Source organism: Ranitomeya variabilis, chromosome 3, assembly GCF_051348905.1.
Source record: "Ranitomeya variabilis isolate aRanVar5 chromosome 3, aRanVar5.hap1, whole genome shotgun sequence".
Classification (NCBI taxonomy): domain Eukaryota; kingdom Metazoa; phylum Chordata; class Amphibia; order Anura; family Dendrobatidae; genus Ranitomeya; species Ranitomeya variabilis.
In genome coordinates this window covers 493,752,706-493,780,504 of record NC_135234.1, presented here as the reverse complement: position 1 = coordinate 493,780,504, position 27,799 = coordinate 493,752,706, and the positions used below count along the sequence as shown (strand labels likewise).

Genomic DNA, 27,799 nt, shown 5'->3' with positions numbered 1-27,799 from the left:
AACAGACTAGCCCTCGGGTGATGGAAACTCAAGCTGACCGTGACCTAAATCTACCACACAACTAACAGTAGCCAGGAAGCATTCCTACGGCTGCCTAGATGCCATGCGCCAGCCGGAGAACTAACTACGCCTGGAAGAGGAAGGAACAGACCTGGCTTACCTCTAGTGAAATTCCCCAAAGATGATAGTAGCCCCCACATATATTAACGGTGAGTTCAGAGGAAAAGACATACACAGTATGAAGGTAGATTTAGCAAAGCGAGGTCCACTTACTAGATAGAGGAAGGATACAAAAGAGGACTTCACGGTCAGCTGAAAAACCCTTTCAAAAACCCATCCTGAAATTACTTTAAGACTCCTGTGTCAACTCATGACACAGGAGTGGCAATTTCAGTCCACAAGAGCTTCCAGTAACAGGAAATGACAAAGTGTAAACTGGACAAAAAATACAAAACAAAAAGGACAAGAGTCCACTTAGCTGATCAGCAGACTGGTAGCAGGAACATGCAACTGAAAGACTCAGGTTACAATGATGACCGGCAAGGAAGTGACTGGAGAGCAAGGCTAAATAGGGAACTCCCAAAACTGATGGAAGCAGGTGAGCTGAGGCAGAAAAGAACACACAAGTCTCCAGTACCACCAGCCACCACTAGGGGAGCCCAAAAAGCGGATCACAACAGTACCCCCCCCTTAAGGAGGGGGCACCGAACCCTCACAAGAACCGCCAGGGCGACCTGGATGAGCCCTATGAAAGGCACGAACCAAATCCGAGGCATGAACATCAGAGGCAGTTACCCAAGAATTATCTTCCTGACCATAGCCCTTCCATTTAACCAGATACTGGAGTCTCCGCCTGGAAATACGGGAGTCCAAGATCTTCTCTATAACGTACTCCAATTCACCCTCAACCAGCACAGGAGCAGGAGGCTCAGCAGAAGGAACCACCGGCACCTCGTATCTCCGCAACAACGACCGATGGAACACATTATGGATAGCGAAAGATGCCGGGAGGTCCAAACGAAAGGAAACAGGGTTAATAATCTCCAAAATCCTATAGGGACCGATGAACCGAGGCTTAAATTTAGGAGAAGAAACCCTCATTGGGACAAAACGGGAAGACAACCACACCAAGTCCCCAACACGAAGGCGAGGACCAACCCGACGCTGGCGGTTAGCAAACCGCTGAGTCCTCTCCTGGGACAAATTCAAATTGTCCACCACTTGTTCCCAAATCCGATACAACCGATCCACCACAGCATCTACTCCAGGACAATCCGAAGACTCCGCCTGACCAGAAGAAAAACGGGGATGAAACCCCGAATTGCAAAAGAAAGGGGAAACCAAAGTGGCCGAACTAGCCCGATTATTAAGAGCAAACTCCGCCAACGGCAAAAAGGCAACCCAATCATCCTGATCCGCAGACACAAAACACCTCAAATACGTCTCCAAAGTCTGATTAGTTCGCTCCGTCTGGCCATTAGTCTGAGGATGGAAGGCAGATGAAAAAGACAAATCAATGCCCAACCTGGCACAGAATGCCCGCCAAAATCTAGAAACGAACTGGGTACCCCTATCAGAAACGATATTTTCAGGAATACCATGCAAGCGAACCACATTTTGAAAAAACAAAGAAACCAACTCAGACGAGGAAGGCAACTTCGGCAATGGCACCAAATGAACCATCTTAGAAAAACGGTCACACACCACCCAGATAACAGACATCCTCTGAGAGACAGGAAGATCAGAAATAAAGTCCATCGAGATGTGCGTCCAAGGCCTCTTCGGAATAGGCAAGGGCAACAACAACCCGCTAGCCCTAGAACAACAAGGCTTGGCCCGAGCACACACATCACAAGACTGCACAAAAACACGCACATCTCGAGACAGACATGGCCACCAGAAGGATCTAGCCACCAAATCCCTGGTACCAAAAATTCCAGGATGACCCGCCAGCGTAGAAGAATGAACCTCCGAGATGACTCTACTGGTCCAATCATCAGGAACAAACAGTCTACCAGGTGGACAGCGATCAGGTCTATCCGCCTGAAACTCTTGCAAAGCACGTCGCAGATCTGGGGAAATAGCGGATAATATCACCCCATCCTTAAGGATACCTGTAGGTTCCGAATCACCAGGGGAATCAGGCTCAAAACTCCTAGAAAGGGCATCTGCCTTCACATTCTTAGAACCTGGTAGATATGAGACCACAAAATTAAACCGAGAGAAAAACAACGACCAGCGCGCCTGTCTAGGATTCAGGCGCCTGGCAGACTCAAGATAAATCAGATTCTTGTGATCAGTCAAAACCACCACCTGATGTCTAGCACCCTCAAGCCAATGACGCCACTCCTCAAATGCCCACTTCATGGCCAAAAGCTCCCGATTACCGACATCATAATTTCTTTCGGCGGCAGAAAATTTTCGAGAAAAGAACGCACAAGGTCTCATCACTGAGCAATCGGACCTTTTCTGCGACAAAACCGCCCCCGCTCCGATCTCGGAAGCATCGACCTCAACCTGAAAGGGGAGAGAGACATCAGGCTGGCGCAACACAGGGGCAGACGAAAAGCGGCGCTTAAGTTCCCGAAAGGCCTCCACAGCGGCAGAGGACCAATTGGCAACATCAGCACCCTTCTTAGTCAAATCCGTAAGAGGCTTAGCAACACCAGAAAAACCAGTTATAAATCGACGATAAAAATTAGCAAAGCCCAAGAACTTCTGAAGACCCTTTAGAGAAGTAGGCTGCGTCCAGTCACAAATAGCCCGAACCTTGACAGGGTCCATCTCAACAGAAGAAGGGGAAAAAATGTACCCCAAAAAGGAAATCTTTTGAACCCCAAAAACACACTTAGAACCCTTTACACACAGAGAATTCTCCCGCAAGACCTGAAAAACCCTCCTGACCTGCTGAACATGAGACTCCCAGTCCTCAGAAAAAATCAAAATATCGTCCAAATACACAATCATAAATTTATCCAGATATTCACGGAAAATATCATGCATAAAGGACTGAAAAACTGAAGGTGCATTAGAAAGGCCGAAAGGCATTACTAAATACTCAAAGTGGCCCTCAGGCGTATTAAATGCGGTTTTCCACTCATCCCCTTGCTTAATTCGCACCAAATTATACGCCCCACGGAGATCAATCTTGGAGAACCACTTAGCCCCCCTTATGCGAGCAAACAAATCAGTAAGCAGCGGCAACGGATACTGATATTTGACAGTAATTTTATTCAGGAGTCGATAATCAATACAAGGCCTCAGCGAGCCATCCTTTTTAGAGACAAAGAAAAACCCAGCTCCTAAAGGTGATGAAGAAGGACGAATATGTCCCTTTTCCAGGGACTCCTTAACATACTCTCGCATGGCAGCATGTTCAGGTACAGATAGGTTAAACAAACGACCCTTTGGAAATTTACTGCCTGGAATCAGATCTATGGCGCAATCACACTCTCTGTGGGGAGGGAGAGAACCAATTTTAGGCTCTTCAAAAATATCCCCAAAATCCGACAAAAATGCCGGAACCTCAGAGGGAATAGATGACGAGATAGAAACCAAAGGTATGTCCCCATGAGCCCCCCGACATCCCCAGCTTAACACAGACATAGTTTTCCAGTCCAGTACTGGGTTATGAGATTGCAACCATGGTAATCCAAGCACTAACACATCATGTAAATTATGCAACACGAGGAAGCGAATCATCTCCTGATGGTCTGGAGTCATACGCATAGTCACTTGAGTCCAGAACTGTGGTCTATTACAAGCCAGAGGTGTAGAATCAATACCCTTCAGAGGTATAGGAACTTCCAGAGGCTCCAAATCAAACCCACAGCGCCTGGCGAAGGACCAATCCATGAGACTCAGAGCGGCGCCAGAGTCCACATAGGCATCCACGGTAATAACTGATAATGAACAAATCAGAGTTACAGACAGAAGAAATTTAGACTGTAAAGTGCCAATAGAAACAGACTTGTCAACCTTCCTAGTACGTTTAGAGCATGCTGATATAACATGCGCGGAATCACCACAGTAGAAGCACAAGCCATTTTTGCGCCTATAATTCTGCCGCTCGCTTCTTGACAGAATTCTGTCACATTGCATTTTCTCTGGCGTCCCTTCAGAAGATACCGCCAAATGGTGCACGGGTTTGCGCTCCCGCAAACGCCGATCAATCTGAATCGCCATTGTGATGGACTCATTCAGACCTGTGGGCGTAGGAAACCCCACCATGACATCCTTAACGGCATCAGAAAGGCCTTCTCTGAAAATTGCCGCTAGGGCACGCTCATTCCACTGAGTAAGCACAGACCATTTACGAAATTTTTGGCAGTATATCTCAGCTTCATCTTGCCCTTGAGACAGGGCTATTAAAGCTTTTTCAGCTTGAATCTCCAAATTAGGTTCCTCATACAGCAACCCTAAAGCCAGAAAAAACGCATCAACATTGAGCAACGCAGGATCCCCTGGTGTCAATGAAAATGCCCAATTTTGAGGGTCACCTCGCAGCAAAGAAATCACAATCTTAACCTGCTGAACAGGATCTTCAGAGGAGTGAGGTCTGAGAGAAAGGAATAATTTACAATTACATTTGAAATTCAGAAACCGAGATCTATCTCCGGAAAATACCTCTGGTGTAGGAATCTTAGGTTCAGAAATAGGAGTACGTATAACATAATCTTGTAAATTCTGAACCTTCGTAGCAAGATTATTTAAACCTGCAGCCAAACTCTGAGAGTCCATCCTTAAACCGGAGAGATCAGAGCCATTCAAGGATTAGAAGGAGAGAAAGGCAAGGCTGTAAATAGAGCAGAAATACAACTGAGCCAACTAAGTAGCAAACATGTGAGGGGAAAAAAAAAAAATCTACAGACTTCTTTTACTCTCCTATCTTCTGCCAATTACTTTAACAGTGGCCGGTCATACTGTCATGATTCCCCAATGGCATGGGAACATCAGAAACACAAAATAACAGACTAGCCCTCGGGTGATGGAAACTCAAGCTGACCGTGACCTAAATCTACCACACAACTAACAGTAGCCAGGAAGCATTCCTACGGCTGCCTAGATGCCATGCGCCAGCCGGAGAACTAACTACGCCTGGAAGAGGAAGGAACAGACCTGGCTTACCTCTAGTGAAATTCCCCAAAGATGATAGTAGCCCCCACATATATTAACGGTGAGTTCAGAGGAAAAGACATACACAGTATGAAGGTAGATTTAGCAAAGCGAGGTCCACTTACTAGATAGAGGAAGGATACAAAAGAGGACTTCACGGTCAGCTGAAAAACCCTTTCAAAAACCCATCCTGAAATTACTTTAAGACTCCTGTGTCAACTCATGACACAGGAGTGGCAATTTCAGTCCACAAGAGCTTCCAGTAACAGGAAATGACAAAGTGTAAACTGGACAAAAAATACAAAACAAAAAGGACAAGAGTCCACTTAGCTGATCAGCAGACTGGTAGCAGGAACATGCAACTGAAAGACTCAGGTTACAATGATGACCGGCAAGGAAGTGACTGGAGAGCAAGGCTAAATAGGGAACTCCCAAAACTGATGGAAGCAGGTGAGCTGAGGCAGAAAAGAACACACAAGTCTCCAGTACCACCAGCCACCACTAGGGGAGCCCAAAAAGCGGATCACAACAATACACCATGCGTGCAGCTCATGTAGGAGCTATATGCACTTCACAGTAGTGTTTTGACTGATTACTGGAGGTCTCAAGACCCGGATTGCCACCGATCAACACTATTTAGAGACTGTAATAAAAAATTTTAAATGAACATTTACACTATAAATTAGTTTTCTGGTTTACAAAATCTGTTCTCAGATCTTCTCTATTAGGCCATTTTACGCTAAAGCTTTACTCCAGCATGTTTTTTTTTCTTTTTTATTTCTCTGCCAGAGTAGTATCACCAATGCATGTTCCCTGTGTGTAGTACATTTCCAAGCCTCCATCTTCATCTGTTCTTGGCACTGCTCTGGTCCAGTTCTGCATTTTGTGACCTGACGGATCGATCACTGCAGTATTTGCTGGGCGGAGAGGAAGTCACAACTCAATGTAAGTCTATGAGGCCAGAAGGAGGCTCCCATAGACTTACATTGAAGTCTTGTGATTTGTAAGTATATTACTAGGGGTAGGGAACTGACATTAGTGATACCACTCCTGTACTGAAGAAAGAAAAAAGGGATGAAGCTTTAATAGAGAGGGGTGTGGGTCCTGATTTTAAATTTTTGATTATTTAGCTAGAGTGGCTACAAAGAGAGTCTTACAGTGTCCAGCACACAGGAGGCATACATTTTTCTGTGCGATAAATCTTTGAGACACCTTGGACTTTATATGCATGAATAGCTATTAGGTTAGGGTCCACTTCTGAAACTCTAAAGCTAAAGGTCTGACCCAAACAAAGCTGAGACATGCAGAACCACCTTAGGCTTCTTTCACACTAGCGTCGGGCTCGGCCCGTCGCTGTGCGTCGGGCCGACGTTCCCGACGCTAGCGTTGTCTCCGCCGCACAACGGGGGCAACGGATGCATTTTTCCAGCGCATCCGCTGCCCCATTGTGAGGTGCGGGGAAGCGCGGGGAGGTGGGGGCGGAGTTCCGGCCACGCATGCGCGGTCGGAAAAAGCGGACCGTCGTGAGCAAAAAACGTTACATGTAGCGTTTTTTGCTCCCGACGGTGCGCCACTGCACGACGCATCCGTCGCACTACGGGTGCGACGTGTGGCAATCCGTCACAATGCGTCGCTTAATGTTAATCAATCGCGAAAAACGCATCCTGCAAACACTTTTGCAGGATGCGTTTTTTCGGCAAAATGACGCATTGTGACGGAATGCAGTTAACGCTAGTGTGAAAGTAGCCTAAGACAAAAGTTTAAGAGGTCACTTCTGCTGATGTCTTCACCAAAACAAAATGCACCAAGAATCATGATGGTGAAAAAAGTCCTGAATAAGTGCCAGGGAACATGGCATGTGCAGGAGTTTATAGTCACACGCTCTACCCTTCCCTCCAATTCACAGAACATTGAATTATTAGAAACAGGCGTAATATTATGAAGACAAGCTAGGCCTTTTATACTAATTGGCCTCATCAAGCGTTATGACATTTACATGTGACCTTGGCAGTGAAAGTGTTGGAGTGGTACTCTGGTGACAATGTCTGCACTCATACAGACCCATAGTGTCAGTTACACCGTGCACCTATAATGCTATTCGCACTACCCCTGCACACACAGACTGACCTACAAGTATTGATTTGGGTTGGGGGCTGCAAAGACTGAAACGACAGACCGCAGATGATGCATTCCTGATCTAGAGGACCTTCACTAATGAATGTATTATTCTTCATGTCCTGGCCGTGCCGAGGAGTAATAGAAGAACTGACCGCTTATTCACTTCCAACTTTCAACTAATAGGATTCCCTGTGATCAATTATATCTTTGTACAGATTTGAAGAAAAAGGAATAGTATAGCAGCGACTTCCTCTTAAATACGGTGTTAAAGAGGAGCCTTCAAATTGCTGCTTTGCTATTTGTCATCTTTGAGTTTGACAGGAGCAGGATAACAGGAGAGAGTTAGTAATATTGAAACCTATGGACAGATATAGGGAAGTGGCCTGTGGTTTCCATTATATTAGTTTTTATTGCATTCCAATTGCTACACACTTCCTTTGCCAGCATAATCTTTCAGAGGTCGCCCTTAGCTTTACCCTCTGAGATGTCTGCATCTATGCTATGTAATACTACACTATTATTTAACTTCGTAAAATATATTGAGCATTTCACTTTCCCTTAATGCTCATAGCCATCAGCTTAAAAAAAAAATGTTCTGATAATGGTATAGAAAAGTGGGACAAGTGTCAGGCATTTTTCTTGCAAGTACAATGCAATTTTTATCCCCTAGCATCCGAATTCAATTCAGTTTTAACATGAGATTTTACATAGAGGAATTCTGACATTTAGGCCATGTTCACACTTTGCGGTTTTTACCGCGGATCCGCGGTGATTTTGATGCTGCGGGTCCGCAGCAGTTTCCATAGCGTTTCCATTAACATGTAAACCCTATGGAAACCGCAAACCGCTGTGCACATGCTGCGGGAAAAACCGCGCAGAAACGCAGCGGTTTAAAACCCGCAGCATGTCACTTCTTTGTGCAGAATCGCTGCGATTCTGCACCCATAGAAATGCATTGAACCGCTTACTTCCCGCATGGGGCTGTGCCCACGTTGCGGGAAGTAAGCGGCTAACGTGCGGTTGCTACCCGGGGTGGAGGAGAGGAGACTCTCCTCCAGGCCCTGGGAAGCATGAATAGTGTAAAAAAAAAAAAAGAATGAAAATAAAAAATGATGCTATACTCACCTCTCAGCGCTGCCCGCGGCCGTCCGGTCAGAGTTGCTGTGCGAGCAGGACCTGCGGTGACGTCGCGGTCACATGACCGTGATGACGCCGTGGTCACATGACCGTGACGTCACGAAGGTCCTTCTCGGCACAGCAGCTTTGGAATCGGACCGCCGAGTGCAGCGCCGAGGAGATCGCGACGTCAGAGGGTGAGTATAACCAATTTTTATTATTTTTATCATTACTATTGATGCTGCATATTGCTGCATATGCAGCATCAATAGTACAAAGTAATCCCGCAGCGGAAACCGGGGAACAAACCGCGATAAATCTGCAGGGATGACCGCAGCAGTTTTGCCCTGCAGATTTATCAATTCCGCTGCGGGAGAACCCGCAGAGCACGCCGCAAAGTGTGCACATAGCCTTACAGTTTTCTAAGGATATATACACTGCTCAAAAAAATAAAGGGAACACTTAAGCAACAGAATATAACTCCAAGTAAATCAAACTTCTGTGAAATCAAACTGTCCACTTAGGAAGCAACAATGTTTGACGATCAATTTCACATGCTGTTGTGCAAATGGAATAGACAACAGATGGAAATTATTGGCAATTATCAAGACACATTCAATAAAGGAGTGGTTCTGCAGGTGGGGACCACATACCACATCTCAGTACCAATGCTTTCTGGCTGATGTTTTGGTCACTTTTGATTGTTGGTTGTGCTTTCACACTCGTGGTAGCATAAGACGGACTCTACAACCCACACAAGTGGCTCAGGTAGTGCAGCTCATCCAGGATGGCACATCAATGTGAGCTGTTGCAAGAAGGTTTGCTGTGTCTGTCAGCATAGTGTCCAGAGGCTGGAGGCGCTACCAGGAGACAGGCCAGTACACCAGGAGACGTGGAGGGGGCCGTAAGAGGGCAACAACCCAGCAGCAGGACCGCTACCTCAGCCTTTGTTCAAGGAGGAACAGGAGGAGCACTGCCAGAGCCCTGCAAAATGACCTCCAGCAGGCTACAAATGTGCATGTGTCTGCACAAACGGTTAGAAACTGACTCCATGAGGATGGTCTGAGTGCCCGACGTCCACAAATGGGGGGTTGTGCTCACAGCCCAACACCGTGCAGGACGCTTGTCATTTGCCACAGAACACCGGGATTGGCAAATTCGCCACTGGCACCCTGTGCTCTTCACAGATGAAAGCAGGTTCACACTGAGCACATGTGACAGACGTGACAGAGTCTGGAGACGCCGTGGAGAGCAATCTGCTGCCTACAACATCCTTCAGCATGACCGGTTTGGTAGTGGGTCAGTAATGGTGTGGGGTGGCATTTCTTTGGAGGGCCGCACAGCCCTCCATGTGCTCACTAGAGGTAGCCTGACTGCCATTAGGTACCGAGATGAGATCCTCAGACCCCTTGTGAGACCATATGCTGGTGCGGTTGGCCCTGGGTTCCTCCTAATGCAGGACAATGCCAGACCTCATGTGGCTGGAGTGTGTCAGCAGTTCCTGTAAGATGAAGACCTTGGAGCTATGGACTGGTCCGCCCGTTCCCCAGACCTGAATCCGATTGAGCACATCTGGGACATCATGTCTCACTCCATCCACCAACGTCACGTTGCACCACACTGTCCAGGAGTTGGCGGATACTTTAGTCCCGGTCTTGGAGGAGATCCCTCAGGAGACCATCCGCCGCCTCATCAGGAGCATTCCCATTAGTTGTACAGTAGGGAGGTTATACAAGCATGTGGAGGCCACTCACAAAACTGAGCATCTTTTCCTTGTCATGAGGCATTTCCACTGAAATTGGATCAGCCTTTTACTTGATTTTTCCACTCTGATTTTGAGTATCATTCCAAATTCAGACCCCCATGGGATATTCAGTTTGATTTACATTGATAATTGTTATGTTTTATTGTTCTGAACACATTCCACTATTCAATGAATAAAAATTTGCAACTGGAATATTTCGTTCAGAGATATCTAGGATGTGGCATTTTAGCGTTCCCCTTATTTTTTTGAGCAGTGTGTGTGTATGTGTGTATGTATATATATATATATATATATATATATATATATATATATATATATAATATTTGCACACACACACAGTTGTGCTCAAAAGTTTACATTCCTGGCAGAATTTTTGCTGTCTTGGACTTTTTTCAGAGAATAAGAATGATAACACCAAAACCTTTTCTACACTCATGGTTAGTGGTTGGGTGAAGCCATTTATTGTCATATTACTGTGTTTTCTCTTTTTAAATCATAATGACAACCCAAAACATCCAAGTGACCCTGATCAAAAGTTCACATGCCCCATTTCTTAATATTGTGTATTGCCCCATCTAACATCAATGTCAGCTTGAAGTTTTTTGCGGTAGTTGTGGATGAGGTTCTTTATTTTCTCATATGGTAAAGCTGCCCACTCTTCTTGGCAAGAAGCCTCCAGTTCCTGTAAATTCCTGGTCTGTCAAGCATGAACTGCGCACTTGCGATCTCTCCAGAGTAGCTCAATGATATTGAGGTCAGGAGACTGAGATGGCCACTCCAGAACCTTCATTTTGTTCTGCTGTAGCCAATGACAGGACGACTTGGCCTTGTGTTTTGGATCGTTGTCATGTTGGAATGTCAAAGTACGTCCCACACGCAGCTTCAGGGCTGATGAGTGCAAATTTGGCTCCAATATTTGCTGATAATATGCTGTATTCATCTTTCCTTCAACTTTGACAAAGTTTCCTGTGCCTTTGTAGCTCACACATCCCCAAAACATCAGCGGTCCATCTCCGTGCTTTACAGTAGGAACGGTGTTCCTTTCATCATAGACCTTGTTGACCTCTCTCCAAATGTAACGTTTATGGTTGTGGTCAAAAAGTTCAATTTTGGTCTCATCACTCCAAATGACCTTGTTCCAGAAGTTTTGAGGCTTGTCTCTGTGCTGTTTTGCATATTGTAGGTGAGATACTTTGTGGCATTTGCACAAATAATGGCTTTCTTCTGGCGACTCGACCCTGCAGCCCATTTTTCTTTAAGTTCCTCATTATTGTGCATCTTGAAACAGCCACACCGCTAGTTTTCAGAGAGTCCTGTATTTCAGCTGATGTTGTTTGTGGGTTTTTCTTTGCATCCCGAACAATTTTCCTGGCAGTTGTGGACGGCATTATTGTTGGTCTACCTGACATTAGTTTTGTTTTTACAGAGCCCCTGATTTCCTATTTTATCACTGTTTGAATGCTGCTGACTGGCTTTATCAATTCCTTGAATATCTTTTTGTATCACTTTCCTGTTTTGTACAGCTCAACTACCTTTTCCCATAGATCCATTGACAATTCTTTTGCTTTCCCTATGACTCATAATCCAGAAACGTCAATGGCTGGATGACAGATGCAAGAGTCTGTCTGGATCCCAAAAACTCACTCGGCTTTTATGCGCACACACTAATTACAAGCAAACAGGCCACAGGTGAGGATGTTACCTTTAATAGCCAGTCAAACCCATTTGTGTCAACATCTGTGCATGTTTTCAGGCCAAAATCACCAGGGTATGTAAACTTTTGATCAGGGTCATTTAGATGTTTTGTGTTGTCATTATGATTTAAAAAGAGAAAACACAGTACCGTATTTTCTGGCGTATAAGACGACTTTTTAACCCCTCAAAATCTTCTTAAAAGTCGGGGGTCGTCTTATACGCCGGGTACAGATAAAATGTGCATATGGTGGGTGGGGGGGGCGTGGTCCCGATGACGAAGAGAGGGGGCGTCTCACAGTAAAGTGTGAGTGGAGTATATCCCCCATTACCTCATTGCGGCAGCGTGGGGGGTCTCTGTGCTGGGAGCGGCAGCTCCTCTTCGTGCCGTGGGTGCTCTGTGCTGTGGGGCGGCGGCGCATCTTCATGCCGTGGGTGCTGTGGGGTGGTGGCGGCGCATCTTCTTGCAGCGTCGGGGCTCCTCCGGCATCTCCTCCAGGCCCGGAGGCACCGGCAGCCCCAGTGCTGTGATGCGGTGACCTCCGTGAAAATGGCCGCTGCTCAGATTCAGATCTCGTCTCCCGAGATCTCGGGAGACGAGATCTGAATCTGAGCAGCGTCCATTTTCCCGGAGGCCACCGCATCAGAGCAATGGGGCTGCCGGTGCCTCCGGGCCTGGAGGAGATGCCGAAGGAGCCCCGACGCTGCAAGAAGATGCGCCGCCGCCGCCCCACAGCACCCACGGCACGAAGATGCGCCGCCGCCCCACAGCACAGAGCACCCACGGCACGAAGAGGAGCTGCCGCTCCCAGCACAGAGACCCCCCACGCTGCCGCAATGAGGTAATGGGGGATATACTCCACTCACACTTTACTGTGAGACGCCCCCTCTCTTCGTCATCGGGACCACTCCCCACGCCAAAAGGCACATATCCACCGGCCCTATAAGATGACATACGGCGTATAAGAAGACCCCCGACTTTTAAGAAGATTTTATATTTTAACTGGAAAAGTTGGGGGGTCGTCTTATACGTCCAGTCGTCTTACAGTCATGGCCAAAAGTATTGACACCCCTGCAATTCTGTCAGATAATACTCAGTTTCTTCCTGAAAATGATTGCAATCACAAATTCTTTGGTATTATTATCTTCATTTAATTTGTCTTAAATGAAAAAACACAAAAGAGAATGAAGCAAAAAGCAAAACATTGATCATTTCACACAAAACTCCAAACATGGGCCAGACAAAAGTATTGGCACCCTCAGCCTAATACTTGGTTGCACAACCTTTAGCCAAAATAACTGCGACCAACCGCTTCCGGTAACCATCAATGAGTTTCTTACAATGCTCTGCTGGAATTTTAGACCATTCTTCTTTGGCAAACTGCTCCAGGTCCCTGATATTTGAAGGGTGCCTTCTCCAAACTTCCAGTTTCAGATCTCTCCACAGGTGTTCTATGGGATTCAGGTCTGGACTCATTGCTGGCCACCTTAGGAGTCTCCAGTGCTTTCTCTCAAACCATTTTCTAGTGCTTTTTGAAGTGTGTTTTGGGTCATTGTCCTGCTGGAAGACCCATGACCTCTGAGGGAGACCCAGCTTTCTCACACTGGGCCCTATATTATGCTGCAAAATTTGTTGGTAGTCTTCAGACTTCATAATGCCATGCACACGGTCAAGCAGTCCAGTGCCAGAGGCAGCAAAGCAACCCCAAAACATCAGGGAACCTCCGCCATGTTTGACTGTAGGGACCGTGTTCTATTCTTTGAATGCCTCTTTTTTTCTCCTGTAAACTCTATGTTGATGCCTTTGCCCAAAATGCTCTACTTTTATCTCATCTGACCAGAGAACATTCTTCCAAAACGTTTTAGGCTTTTTCAGGTAAGTTTTGACAAACTCCAGCCTGGCTTTTTTATGTCTCGGGGTAAGAAGTGGGGTCTTCCTGGGTCTCCTGTTGTGATTCGGTTCGTGGGCTCCCCCGGTGGTCTCTTGTGGTACTGGTGTCCTGCAAGCTTTGCCTTCTCAGTTCACCTGTTCCTATCAGGATGTGGGAGTATCCTATTTAACCTTGCTCCTCAGTCATTCTAATGCTGGCCATCAATGTATCCAGAGTGATTCTGTTGCATGTTCCTGCTCCCAGTTTTCTGCTCAGCTAAGTTGGACACTTTAGTCCTTAAGTCTATTTTTGTATGTTTTGTCCAGTTTGCACTTATGTGAATCTCTGCAACTGGAAGCTCTTGTTGGGCTGAAATTACCACTCCAGTGGCATGAGTTGTCACATGAGTTAAGGTAATTTCAGGATGGTGTTTTGAAGGGTTTTGCAGCTGACCGCGAAGTCCTCTGTTGTATCTTTCTGCTATTTAGTTAGCGGGCCTCTCTGTGCTAAATCTGCTTTCATACTACGTGTGTCTTTTCATCTGCTCTCACCGTTATTATATGTGGGGGGCTGCTATCTCCTGTGGGGACATTCTCTGGAGGCAAGCCAGGACTGTGTTTTCTTCTACCAGGGGTAGTTAGTTCTCCGGCTGGCGCGCGGCATCTAGAGACAACGCAGGAATGCCCCCTGGCTACTTCTAGTGTGGTGTGTAGGTCTAGCATCGCGGTCAGCTCTAGTTTCCATCACCCGAGAGCTTGTCCGTTTATTCTATGCTTCTGATGTTTCCTTGCCATTGGAAACCATAACAGTATGGCCAGCCTAAATGTTTAATCTATAGGCTGAAGCAGGAGAGAAAAGGAACTGTGTGAAACCTTTTTTTTTTTTTTCCTTCCTCTGAAGTTGCCTCCAGAGAATGTCCCCACAGGAGATAGCAGCCCCCCACATATAATAACGGTGAGAGCAGATGAAAAGACACACGTAGTATGAAAGCAGATTTAGCACAGAGAGGCCCGCTAACTAAATAGCAGAAATATACAACAGAGGACTTCGCGGTCAGCTGCAAAACCCTTCAAAACACCATCCTGAAATTACCTTAACTCATGTGACAACTCATGACACCGGAGTGGTAATTTCAGCCCAACAAGAGCTTCCAGCTGCAGAGATTCACAGAAGTGCAAACTGGACAAAACATACAAAAATAGACTTAAGGACTAAAGTGTCCAACTTAGCTGAGCAGAAAACTGGGAGCAGGAACATGCAACAGAATCACTCTGGATACATTGATGGCCAGCATTAGAATGACTGAGGAGCAAGGTTAAATAGGATACTCCCACATCCTGATAGGAACAGGTGAACTGAGAAGGCAAAGCTTGCAGGACACCAGTACCACAAGAGACCACCGGGGGAGCCCACGAACCGAATCACAACAGTCTCCTACCATACAGTCCCTTTTCATTCAGACGCCGACGGATAGTACGGGTTGACACTGTTGTACCCTCGGACTGCAGGGCAGCTTGAACTTGTTTGGATGTTAGTCGAGGTTCTTTATCCAACATCCGCACAATCTTGCATTGAAATCTCTTGGCAATTTTTCTTTTCCATCCATATCTACGGAGGTTAGCCACAGTGCCATGGGCTTTACACTTCTTGATGACACTGGGCACGGTAGACACAGGAACATTCAGGTCTTTGGAGATGGACTTGTAGCCTTGGGATTGCTCATGCTTCCTCACAATTTGGTTTCTCAAGTCCTCAGACAGTTCATTGGTCTTCTTTCTTTTCTCCATGCTCGATGTGGTACACACAAGGACACAGGACAGAGTTTGAGTCAACTTTAATCCATGTCAACTGGCTGCAGGTGTGATTTAGTTATTGCCAACACCTGTTAGGTGCCACAGGTAAGTTACAGGTGCTGTTAATTACACAAATTAGAGAAGCATCACATGATTTTTCAAAAGGTGCCAATACTTTTGTCCACCCCCTTTTTTATGTTTGGTGTGGAATTATATCCAATTTGGCTTTAGGACAATTCTTTTTGGGGTTTTTCATTTAAGACAAATTAAAAGAAGATAATAATAACAAATAATTTGTATTTGCAATCATTTTCAGGAACAAACTGAGTATTATCTGTCAGAATTGCAGGGGTGTGAATACTTGTGGCCATGACTGTATATGCCGGAAAATACGGTAGTTTGACAGTAAATGGCTTCACCCAACCACTAACCATGACTGGAGAAAAAGATTTGGAATTATCTTTCATATTCTCTAATAAAAATGCCAAGAAAGCAAAAATTATATAGATATATTAGATAGATAGATAGATAGATAGATACATAGATATACAGTAGATAGAAATATGTGAGTGAGATATATAATCAGTGATTTTCCTGTGTAGCTTACTATACATGTATTTTATTAGTCAATAAATTATTTTTGAAAAAAAATGGCTTGGGGCCCCCCAAAATCTTATTAAGCAACACAGGGTAAGCGGACAGCTGGGGGCAGATGTTTATAGCCTGGGAAGGGGGTGATACCAATTGAGCTTCCCAGGCTATTAATATCAGCTCACAGCTGTATAATTAGCTTTTAGTGGTAATTAAAATGGGGGAAACAAAAATGATGTACGGTCCCCCTATAATTCATAACCCTCAATAATTTATTTAGTAATAAAATACATGTAATAAAATACATGTACAGTAAGTCACACAAGCACTATACTAATTAGGTGAGTGACATCTTTATATCTATCTACTATATAATTGTCTAAGGGTCACTTCCGTCCTTCTGTCTGTCTGTCACGGATATTCATTGGTCGCGGCCTCTGTCTGTCATGGAATCCAAGGCGCTGATTGGTCGTGGCAAAACGCCCACGACCATTGCCACGACCAATCAGCGACGGCCACAGTCCGGCAGCAATATGGCCGCTCTTTCCTCCCCGCAGTCAGTGCCCACTCCATACTCCCCCCAGTCATCCAGTCAGCCCTCACACAGGGTTAATGCCAGCGTTACCGGAGCGCGGTGTAACACACTCCGGTTACGCAGCTATTAACCCTGTGTGACCAAGTTTTTACTGTTGATGCTGTGTATGCTGCATCAATAGTAAAACGATCTAATGTTACTAATAATAATAATAATAGTAAAAAAAACCTTATTCTCACCCTCCGACGTCGCGTCCTGTCCACCGGCAGGTTCAGGTGCTAAGGGATAAGGACCTGCCATGACGTCACGGTCATGTGACCGCGACGTCATCACAGGTACTGCGCGCCTGCGCGAGAAGGACCTGCCATGACGTCACGGTCATGTGACCGCGACATCATCACATGTCCTGCGTGCCTGCGCGAGAAGGACCTGCCATGACGTCACGGTCATGTGACCGCGACGTCATCACAGGTCCTGCACTCATAGTCATACCAACCCTGGTACCGGAAGCTGCCGCGTGCACCGTACACAGGAGCCAGGATTAAGGTGAGTATATGTTTATTTTTTATTTTATGTCACTGGCCAATATACTATATTACTGGGCAATATACTACGTGGCTGACCAATATACTACGTGGCTGTGCAATATACTACGTGGCTGGGCAATATACTACGTTGCAGGGCAATATACTACGTGGCTGGGCAATATACTACGGACTGGGCAGTATACTACGTGGCTGGGCAATATACTACGTGGCTGGGCAATATACTACGTAGCTGGGCAATATACTACGTGGCTGGGCAATATACTACGTGGCTGGGCAATATACTACGTGGCTGGGCAATATACTACGTAGCTGGGCAATATACTACGTGGCTGGGCAATATACTACGTGGCTGGGCAATATACTACGTAGCTGGGCAATAGACTACGTGGTTGGGCAATATACTACGTAACTGGGCAATATACTATGTAACTGGGCAATATAGTATGTGGCTGACCAATATACTACATACTACGTGGCTGTGCAATATACTACGTTGCTGGGCAATATACTACGTTGCTGGGCAATATACTACGTGGCTGGGCAATATACTACGTGACTAGGCAATATACTACATGGCTGGGCAATATACTACGTGGCTGACCAATATACTACATACTACGTGGCTGTGCAATATACTACGTGGCTGTGCAATATACTACGTGGCTGTGCAATATAATACGTGGCTGGGCAATATACTACGTGACTGGGCAATATACTACGTGGCTGGGCAATATACTACGTAGCTGGGCAATATACTACGTGGCTGGGCAATATACTACGTGGCTGGGCAATATACTACGTGGCTGGGCAATATACTACGTGGCTGGGCAATATACTACGTGGCTGGGCAATATACTATATAGCTGGGCAATATACTACGTGGTTGGGCAATATACTATGTAACTGGGCAATATACTATGTAACTGGGTGATATACTACGTGGCTGACCAATATACTACATACTACGTGGCTGTGCAATATACTACGTGGCTGGCAATATACTGCGTTGCTGGGCAATATACTACGTGGCTGACCAATATACTACGTAACTGGGCAATATACTACGTGGCTGACCACTATACTACATACTACGTGGCTGTGCAATATACTACGTGGCTGGGCAATATACTACGTAACTGGGCAATATACTACGTGGCTGACCACTATACTACATACCACGTGGCTGTGCAATATACTACGTGGCTGTGCAATATACTACGTGGCTGGGCAATATACTACGTGACTGGGCAATATACTACGTGGCTGGGCAATATACTACGTAACTGGGCAATATACTACGTAGCTGGGCAATATACTACGTGGCTGGGCAATATACTACGTGGTTGGGCAATATACTACGTTACTGGGCAATATACTACGTAACTGGGCAATATACTACGTAGCTGGGCAATATACTACGTGGCTGGGCAATATACTACGTGGCTGGGCAATATACTACGTGGTTGGGCAATATACTACGTTACTGGGCAATATACTACGTGGCTGGGCAATATACTACGTGGCTGGGCAATATACTACGTGGACATGCATATTCTAGAATACCCGATGCGTTAGAATCGGGCCACCAGATAGTCTATTCTATATTTGTATATCTCTTCTCTCTATTCTATTCTGTTGGATAATGCTGTGATTTTATGGTACGCAGCAGATGAAACCTTGGGCTTTCAAGGATATCAGTGTGTAAAAATCTGACGGGACTTGCATGGTCCGAGAGCTGTGCAATTTTTTTTAAATCACATCCTTTGACTTGCATTAGCGAGTCTCGACCAATATGAGGACAGTCTCCACATTCTACAATTTTTTTCTCAATCTCATCTCTGCTGATTAAAACATCGGAAAATAACATTGGTCAGAGTGCAATCCGTTTTTTTTTTTAATTGGATTGCACTCGTCCATATTCCTTGCAAATGGGTATGAGCCTTTAAAATGACAAAAGTGTTCTCTGCCAGGCATTGTGTACCATGCCACCTTTTCCCCTAAAAAAGAGAGATTCAAATATTCTTTTTGGTTTCTGGTGGTTGACAGATGAGGATTTAGTTTTGTTTATTAATGATTTTACAGTCCATTAGGTGGTAAAAGGTGGCTAGAAAAAGCAATAGATCAGCCATAATAACGCATACATACCTGACATACTCTAAACGGGTATTCCGGTAAAAATAAATCACCTATCCACAGTGATGGTCTAACCACTAAGACCCAGCAGATTATCAGAATTGGGAACTTTTATCCCCTGTTCGAGAGGAGTAGTAGTCAAAAGCATCCATGCAGCCACTCCATTAACCCCTTTCTGACATTGGGCATAATAATACGCCGATGTCTGACTCCCTAACTTTGATGTGGGCTCCGGTGGTGAGCCACATCTTTTCCAGCACATGTGAGCTGTTTTGAACATGTGCTGGTAACATCTGCGGGAGGAATCGCGATCCACCCACGGCTGTAAACCTGTTAAATGCCACTGTCAAACTCTGACAGCGGCATTTAACACGCTCTTCCGGCAAGCGAGCCGGAAATCCTGCCCATCAGCTCCTGTGTCACATGACCACGGGTTGCCGATGGGTTGGCATGACAGCCAGAGGTCTTCAGCAGACCTGTATGGTTGTCACTGCCGGACAGCTATGAGCGCCGCCTGGTGGTCGGTGCTCATAGCAAATCAGCAATTCTGCTACATACAGGTAATCTGATCACCAGCTGTATATAGCAGAGGCGATCGGGTTATGGCAGCTTCTAGTCTCCTAAAAGTAAAAAAAAAGGTTTTTAAAAATATATATAAAAAAAAAAAAAAAAAAAGTTCAAATCATCCCTCTTTTGACCCATTCGCCCGATCAATCAATATAAACAAAGAAAGAAAGTCAAAACTTACGTTTTTTTTGTTACTGCAACATTACATTAAAATGCAATAACGGGTGATCCAAAGATCTTATCTACATCAAAATGGTGTCCTCACATTGGTCGAGACTCGCTAATGCAAGTCAAAGGATGTGATTAAAAAAAAATGTCAGCTCAGCATGCAAAAAATAAGCCCTCACTCAACCGGAGATCATGAAAAATGGAGGTGCTACGGGTATCGGAAAATTGTGCAATTATTTTTTTTAAACAAACTTTAGAATTTTTTTCACCACTTAGATAGCAAAGAACCTAGACATGTTTGGTGTCTATGAACTCGTAATGACCTGGAGAATCACAATGGCAGGTCAGTTTTTGCATTTAGTGAACATAGTAAAAAAGCAAAACAAAAAACAAGTGTGAGATCGCAGTTTTTTTGCAATTTCACCGCACTTGCAATTTTTTTCCCGTTTTCCAGTACACAACATGGTAAAAGCAATGGTGTGTTTCAAAAGTACAACTTGTCCTGCAAAAAACAAGCCCTCACATGGCCATATTGACTTAAAAATAAAAAAGTTATGGCTCTGGGAACAAGGGGAGCAAAAAATGAAAACGCAAAAACTAAAATACCTCTGGTTCTGAAGGGGTTAATATGGGACTACTGGAAATAGGCGAGTACTGGTACCTCTAGTAATCGGTGGAAGTTCTAGCTGTCGGATCACCCAGGTCCTAGCCTGTGGATAGGTGATTACTTTTTCTTACTGGAATACCACATTAAAAGAGGAAAAAGGAACCTTTATATTTTGAAAGTAACACAGACATCTCAGCATGAAGGAATAAAGAAAAGAGATTTTTAGGCCATTAATGCACACCTGTGGGGTGAGAGAGCACTGCAATAAAAGGTCTTGGTGTAGCACTATGGGTATTCCTATTTACTAAGGTAATGTCATATCAGTACAACGTGCTGTCATTTTGTGTTTGGTGGGCTTCCAACCTCTGGTTCTGAGAGTGATTGGGTCTGCACTGCTGTTCCCAGCGCATCGGGTGGCTGGGGTGCTTCTGTACAGGAAAAAATGGCAAGGGGGGCACAATTTTATCAGTTCTACAGGCCCTCTGTTCTCAGCCGTCTCATTGAATTGTGTTTTGAATCTAAAAATAACATTCTGAAAAGCCGTGAGATTTGTCACTTCCTTCCGACATATAAGACATGCATGCCTATTGGAATCATAGCGATGAAGGGTTTCTTCCCCCCTTAGCAGAGAAGAAAGGGGCTCTATAATTAGTTACAGCATTTCAGACTATTGTTCCAGAATTAAGGCTGAACTGTTTATCGCGCTCCGAATACGCTGACTGATTTACTTGGTGTTTGGCTCTGTCTTTCTGCAGTGGAGATAAAAATAATCCACATCATGGCAGGTGCTTGGTAAATGAATTTCCATTAAATCCAGTACTGCTTGCTTCTTCCTCTTGAACACATCTTGACCAGCATTTCCACTAAGCTGATTTAAGGGGCATTCTGCTAAAAGTCACTTTTTTTTTTAAAATTTATAGAAGTATTGCATTTGTAGCTTGTTATAAGATGACTGCAGTCAAGGCATGCAGATTTAGAAATTGCTGTTTTCTATGTAGGTGTTACACCAAAGCCTAAACTTTTTTTTTTATCTTAAAATGCATCTTCTGCACAAGCTGATATTTCATTATTTTTATGGCTGGGTTTGATTTGATAAATTTCAATTTTGTGCAGTATACCCATACTGTATTCATTTGTGACAAATTTAGAGTTGACTTTAGACAGTAGATTTTATATATATATATATATATAATTTTTTTATTTTTTTTTTCTGTGTTTTCATGACTATGAAAATTGTACATTCACACTGAAGGCATGAAAACTATGAATTAACACATGTGGAATTATATACTTAACAAAAAAGTGTGAAACAACTGAAATTATGTCTTATATTCTAGGTTCTTCAAAGTAGCCACCTTTTGCTTTGATGACTGCTTTGCACACTCTTGGCATTCTCTTGATAAGCTTCAAGAGGTAGTCACCGGGAATAGTTTTCAATTCACAGGTGTGCCCTGTCAGGTTTAATAAGTGGGATTTCTTGCCTTATAAATGGTATTGGGACCATCAGTTGTGTTGAGCAGAAGTCTGGTGGATACACAGCTAATAGTCCTACTGAATAGACTGTTAGAATTTGTATTATGGCAAGGAAAAAGCAGCTAAGTAAAGAAAAACGAGTGGCCATCATTACTTTAAGAAATGAAGGTCAGTCAGTCCGAAAAATTGGGAAAACTTTGAAAGTGTCTCCAAGTGCAGTTGCAAAAACCATCAAGCGCTACAAAGAAACTGGCTCACATGAGGACCGCCCCAGGAAAGGAAGACCAAGAGTCACCTCTGCTTCTGAGGATAAGATTATCCGAGTCACCAGCCTCCTAAATCGCAGGTTAACAGCAGCTCAGATTAGAGACCAGGTCAATGCCACACAGAGTTCTAGCAGCAGACACATCTGTGCAACAACTGTTAAGAGGAGACTTTGTGCAGCAGGCCTTTATGGTAAAACAGCTGCTAGGAAACCACTGCTAAGGACAGGCAACAAGCAGAAGAGACTTGTTTGGGCTAAAGAACACAAGGAATGGACATTAGACCAGTAGAAATTTGTGCTTTGGTCTGATGAGTCCAAATTTGAAATCTTTGGTTCCAACCACCGTGTCTTTGTGCGACACAGAAAAGGTGAACGAATGGACTCTACATGCCTGGTTCCCACCGTGAAGCATGGAGGAGGAGGTGTGATGGTGTGGGGGTGCTTTGCTGGTGACACTGTTGGGGATTTATTCAAAATTGAAGGCATACTGAACCAGCATGGCTACCACAGCATCTTGCAGCGGCATGCTATTCCATCCGGTTTGCGTTTAGTTGGACCATCATTTATTTTTCAACAGGACAATGACCCCATGACCCCAAACACACCTCCAGGCTGCGTAAGGGCTATTTGACCAAGAAGGAGAATGATAGGGTGCTACGCCAGATGACCTGGCCTCCACAGTCACCAGACCTGAACCCAATCGAGATGGTTTGGGGTGAGCTGGACCGCAGAATGAAAGCAAAAGGGCCAACAAGTGCTAAGCATCTCTGGGAACTCCTTCAAGATTGTTGGAAGACCGTTCCCAGTGACTACCTCTTGAAGCTCATCAAGAGAATGCCAAGAGTGTGCAAAGCAGTCATCAAAGCAAAAGGTAGCTACTAAGAACTAGAATATAAGACCTGGTCTCTAATCTGAGCTGCTGTTAACCTGCGATTTCTGAGGCTGGTGACTCGGATAAACTTATCCTCCGAAGCAGAGGTGACTCTTGGTCTTTCTTTCCTTGGGCGGTCTTCACGTGAGCCAGTTTCTTTGTAGCGCTTGATGGTTTTTGCCATTGCACTTGGGGACACTTTCAAAGTTTTACCAATTTTTCGGACTGACTGACCATTATTTCTTAAAGTAACGATGGCCACTCATTTTTGTTTACTTAGCTGCTTTTTTCTTGCCATAATACAAATTCTAACAGTCTATTCAGTAGGACTATCAGCTGTGTATCCACCAGACTTCTGCACAACACAACTGATGGTCCCAACCCCATTTATAAGGCAAGAAATCCCACTTATTAAACCTGACAGGGAACACCTGTGAAGTGAAAACCATTTCCGGTGACTACCTCTTGAAGCTCATGAAGAGAATACCAAGAGTGTGCAAAGCAGTCATCAAAGCAAAAGGTGGCTGCTTTGAAGAACCTAGAATATAAGACATATTTTCAGTTGTTTCACACTTTTTTGTTAATTCCACATGTGTTAATTCATAGTTTTGATGCCTTCAGTGTGAATGCACAATTTTCATAGTCATGAAAATACAAAAAAAATCATTAAATGAGAAGGTGTGTCCAAACTTTTGGTCTGTACTGTATATATATAATGTAAAATTCCCACTGATATTTACATATCTCATAAAAATAGTGTGCCATTTCGGAGCCGTGCGCCACTTCCAGTATGATCCTGCTGGTAGAATGAACTCTGCATTGTGCAAAGAGTGTTATGCTGCCCTCTGCTGGTTACAGCTGGAAAAACTTTTCATGTCCTACCTGCCGAAGGACTCGCAGAGATGAGGAAGTGGGCTAGGTGGTCAGTATATACTACCGGGCTTTTGTCTTAACTGTATTTAAAAGGCACCTTAATCTATGATTTTGAATAATTCTGCATTTCATTACATTGTGTGCTAAATTTATTTCTTGTGTAGATAAGTCAGGTATGCCTCTGCTTATATGTGTGCGTGTGCATGTGAGTGTGTGTAATTGAGTACAAGGACAAGTGGCCGGGATTGCTATATTTTCCGAAGATTCCTCCTGTGTGCATTCTCAATGGTATATATCTCATCCGAGTAAGGCTGGGTGCGCTATAAGGAGTCCAGGAGGGCCTGATATCTCTATCTCAGTATAGCATACAGTAGGGCACATCGCTGGGCTCCTCCAGTGTCAGTGGTCAGTGTAGGAATAAGGACCTGAGTTTAGGGAGCGCTTGCTGTGAGATAGGCAGTGCTGTCAGTCAAGCTCAAGGACAAATAGGAGGGCGTAACTGTGCCCTGAGACATTGGCCATGCCAAGGACGGCCACCCCAAGGATGCACGGAATTACCCTGAGTTTCATAGGGATTAAAAGTGAATTTTTCAGCAAGTACAACTCTAAAACGTATATAGATGGCATCATTTCTATAGGGGCTAGGTCTTCTTAAGTAGCGGAGTTCGGGGGGTGGCAGACTCCCTTTTAACCGCTTTACATTAATCTCTTCCCAGTGTCCAGTTTCATGAAGATGCACACAGTTAGGAAGTGTCTGAGGATTAATTCTACTAATTGTCTTGTATCTCTTCCCCCTCAGCCCTGGGGCTCTATACTAAGGAACTGGAACTTTTTAGCAGTGACTCATCCGGGCTACATGGCTTTTTTAACCTATGATGAAGTCAAGGCTCGTTTACTGAAGTACAGCAGTAAGCCAGGAAGGTAAATCCGGAGTTGGGTCTCCTCCCTTTGATAAATTGTGTTATCTGTTCCTATTTCTAATCCGCTATTTTCTGTACCTCTCAGTTACATTTTTAGACTAAGTTGCACAAGACTGGGACAGTGGGCTATCGGCTATGTGACCAGCGATGGGAATATCCTACAGACAATACCTCATAACAAACCCCTGTTTCAAGCTCTGATTGACGGCAGTCGAGAAGGATTGTAAGTGCATATAGTGGTGGTTTCTAATTTTGAACAGCGTATAAGAAACTGTCAGTCAACCATTTTGTTGTGTCTTGTCTGAACTAATCATTACCTTCCCCATTTCTGCCGAAATATCCATCCATATGGGCAGAGGATAGAAATCTAGGCCATTCATTTACTAAAATTGTTTTCGTTAAACGAGGTGTATATTTTAATGGTAAACTCGAAGCAAAAACTGATGGAAAATAATAAGGCACAAAGTATAACAGATAATGGTACGATTAATGCTTATAATAACGACACAGAATGGTAGAAATAACAGCATGCTGACAATCTGGGTGAAGCAGAGTTTGGGGTTTGTAGCAATAGTAATGAACAGGTTCAATATTTTTGATGGACAAAATGGGGACGGCTGGGTAACCGGACACCTCGGGGAAACTCGGCATTCCCTGTTTAAGTCAGTGGGCTCCATCAGGCATACCCGGTATCCATCAAGCCATGGGTCCGGCACTGATTGCATGCAGAGCACTTTTTGTCATTGATGCTCTGAATCACTATGCAGAACCTACAGACACTAAATAGGATCCATAGGGCAGAGCTAATGTCTATAGTGTAACGGATCCAGCGCTTTGTTGTGTTTTCCTGTTACCGATGTGAGCGGAGCCTCTCTCACCACCTCCTCAGTTACACATGTTGCTTGCAGTGTTTTTATCTCCCTTGTACAACTGTCTGACGTTCTGTCTTTTATCGGCTCGTTTTTCTCTTCCGCCATGTCTTGTTCATTATTGACTGTGCCGCTATGAACACTCATGAGCTTGTGGCAGCTCATGTCATAATCCTCAGATTAAAAAAGCCGGGGAAGTAGTTTGAACACAGATTAGCTAGAGAATGCTTGTGTCTATAGCCAGAGATGCATTGCCGTAGATAAGTTTTGGACCATTTCATTCCACTCACGAGCCAAATTTTTATATATTTTTTGAAAATATTTAGTTGCCTTTTCACAACCAATGACATACCAAGTCCATCATGAAAATGATGCGTTTAGGAAACATATCATGGCTTCTCATCTAAGTAATGAGACCCAAATTGCATTTCTAGTCTAATTTAAAAGGCAAGTAAGTTTTAAATCAAGAAGTCCTAAAAGCTTGTATAATAACAATAATAAATAATATCGCTTTCTTGAACATTAAAAACCATAAAGTCTCAAGAACAGGTGTCTTCTAATGCATGTATACAATGCGTGGTTGGGCAGGGTCACTTTCTATAGCTTATTGATCCAAAGTGACGTTTAAGTCTTTCAACTATAGAAACTAATAGGGGACAGAGTTTATACTGCCCCCAAATAAATCTTGAGTTCCATGGCAAGAGTTGTGTATGAAGCCTGTCACAAATGTGTCAAGACAACTTCAAGGGGTACTCCAGGGAGCTAAAAATGTATTGTGGACATGTCTTCACAAAGTAAAACGCTAACATCCATAGTGTTGTTTCTAATCCTGACAGTACCTACTATATGGTGGAGTTGGAGCAGCTGCTCTGTGCTCCCCCCTCTTCTGGGATGGGACTTTACGCCACAGATCATGGAGCATGACCTGTTCCTTGCTTCTAGAAATAGCTAGCCCCCTTACAACTGTCAGAGACCATACATTCAAAAAGGCTACTTTAGACAGACCTGGAACAAGCCACTCCGTTTGACAGATTCTGATCTTACAACGGGGGATCCCTGGATTGTTTCAATGTAAGGGCTGCTGTCCAGAGCAGCAAACCAGAAGCAGGAAGAGTCGTCAAGCAGGGTTGAGCCAAGAGATCACGTCAGGAAGAGAATCGTAAAAGAGGATGGTAAAAAAAAAAGCTGAGGTCAAAGAACATAAGTAATCAGAGCAAACAGGGTAATAGCAGTATAATCCAGGACAGATACTATTGACTTGCAGTGGGAGCCAGAGCGTCAGGGGTTTAAATAGCTGGCTGTCCCACCCAGGGCTCTGAGGAAGGAGTGATAAAACTTAAAGGGAACCTGTCGCCAGGTTTGGCCGATACGAGTTACGGCCACCCCCTTTCAGGGCTTATATAATCAAAGTTATTTTTCTTGTCTTACAGGTCGGATCGGGGGCTTATATACAGCATTATAGAATGCTGTATATAAGCCCTGAAAGGGGGTGGCCGTAACTCGTATCGGTCAAACCTGGTGACAGGTTCCCTTTAAAACTAAAATTAACCCCATAGTTCCATTATAAAGTAGCACCAAAAGTCCCAGGGAAAAAATAGGACTGGTCCTGTAACCCATTGCAAGCAATAAAGGCGATCCGCTGCCCAGCAGCCAAAACAGAAACAGTGGAGACACGAATCGGCACAGATGTCACAATAACCTCTCCTTCCATGCAATCGGAGGTCAGTGAGTGTGGCCAACCTCTGACAAACTACTATTATTATTATTATTATTTAGTATTATTATTATTATTATTGTTATTATTATAGCGCCATTTATTCCATGGCGCTTTACATGTGAGGAGGGGTATACTATAGTCATTCTGTCTGTGTCCTGCCTGCCCTGCCACTACACTCTCCACTCCAGATCC

The 27,799-nt window shown here is 44.4% G+C and overlaps 1 protein-coding gene across 1 annotated transcript in view; it reads left to right on the top strand.

Moving 5' to 3' along the window:
* Window positions 1-27,799, top strand: part of CBLB (Cbl proto-oncogene B) — a 232,258-nt gene that overhangs the window by 112,116 nt on the left and 92,343 nt on the right. Inside the window, exons 5-6 of the mRNA XM_077296804.1 lie at window positions 24,901-25,022; window positions 25,107-25,244. Of these exons, the coding sequence (XP_077152919.1) occupies window positions 24,901-25,022; window positions 25,107-25,244 (260 nt within the window). The remainder of the gene's footprint in view (window positions 1-24,900; window positions 25,023-25,106; window positions 25,245-27,799) is intronic.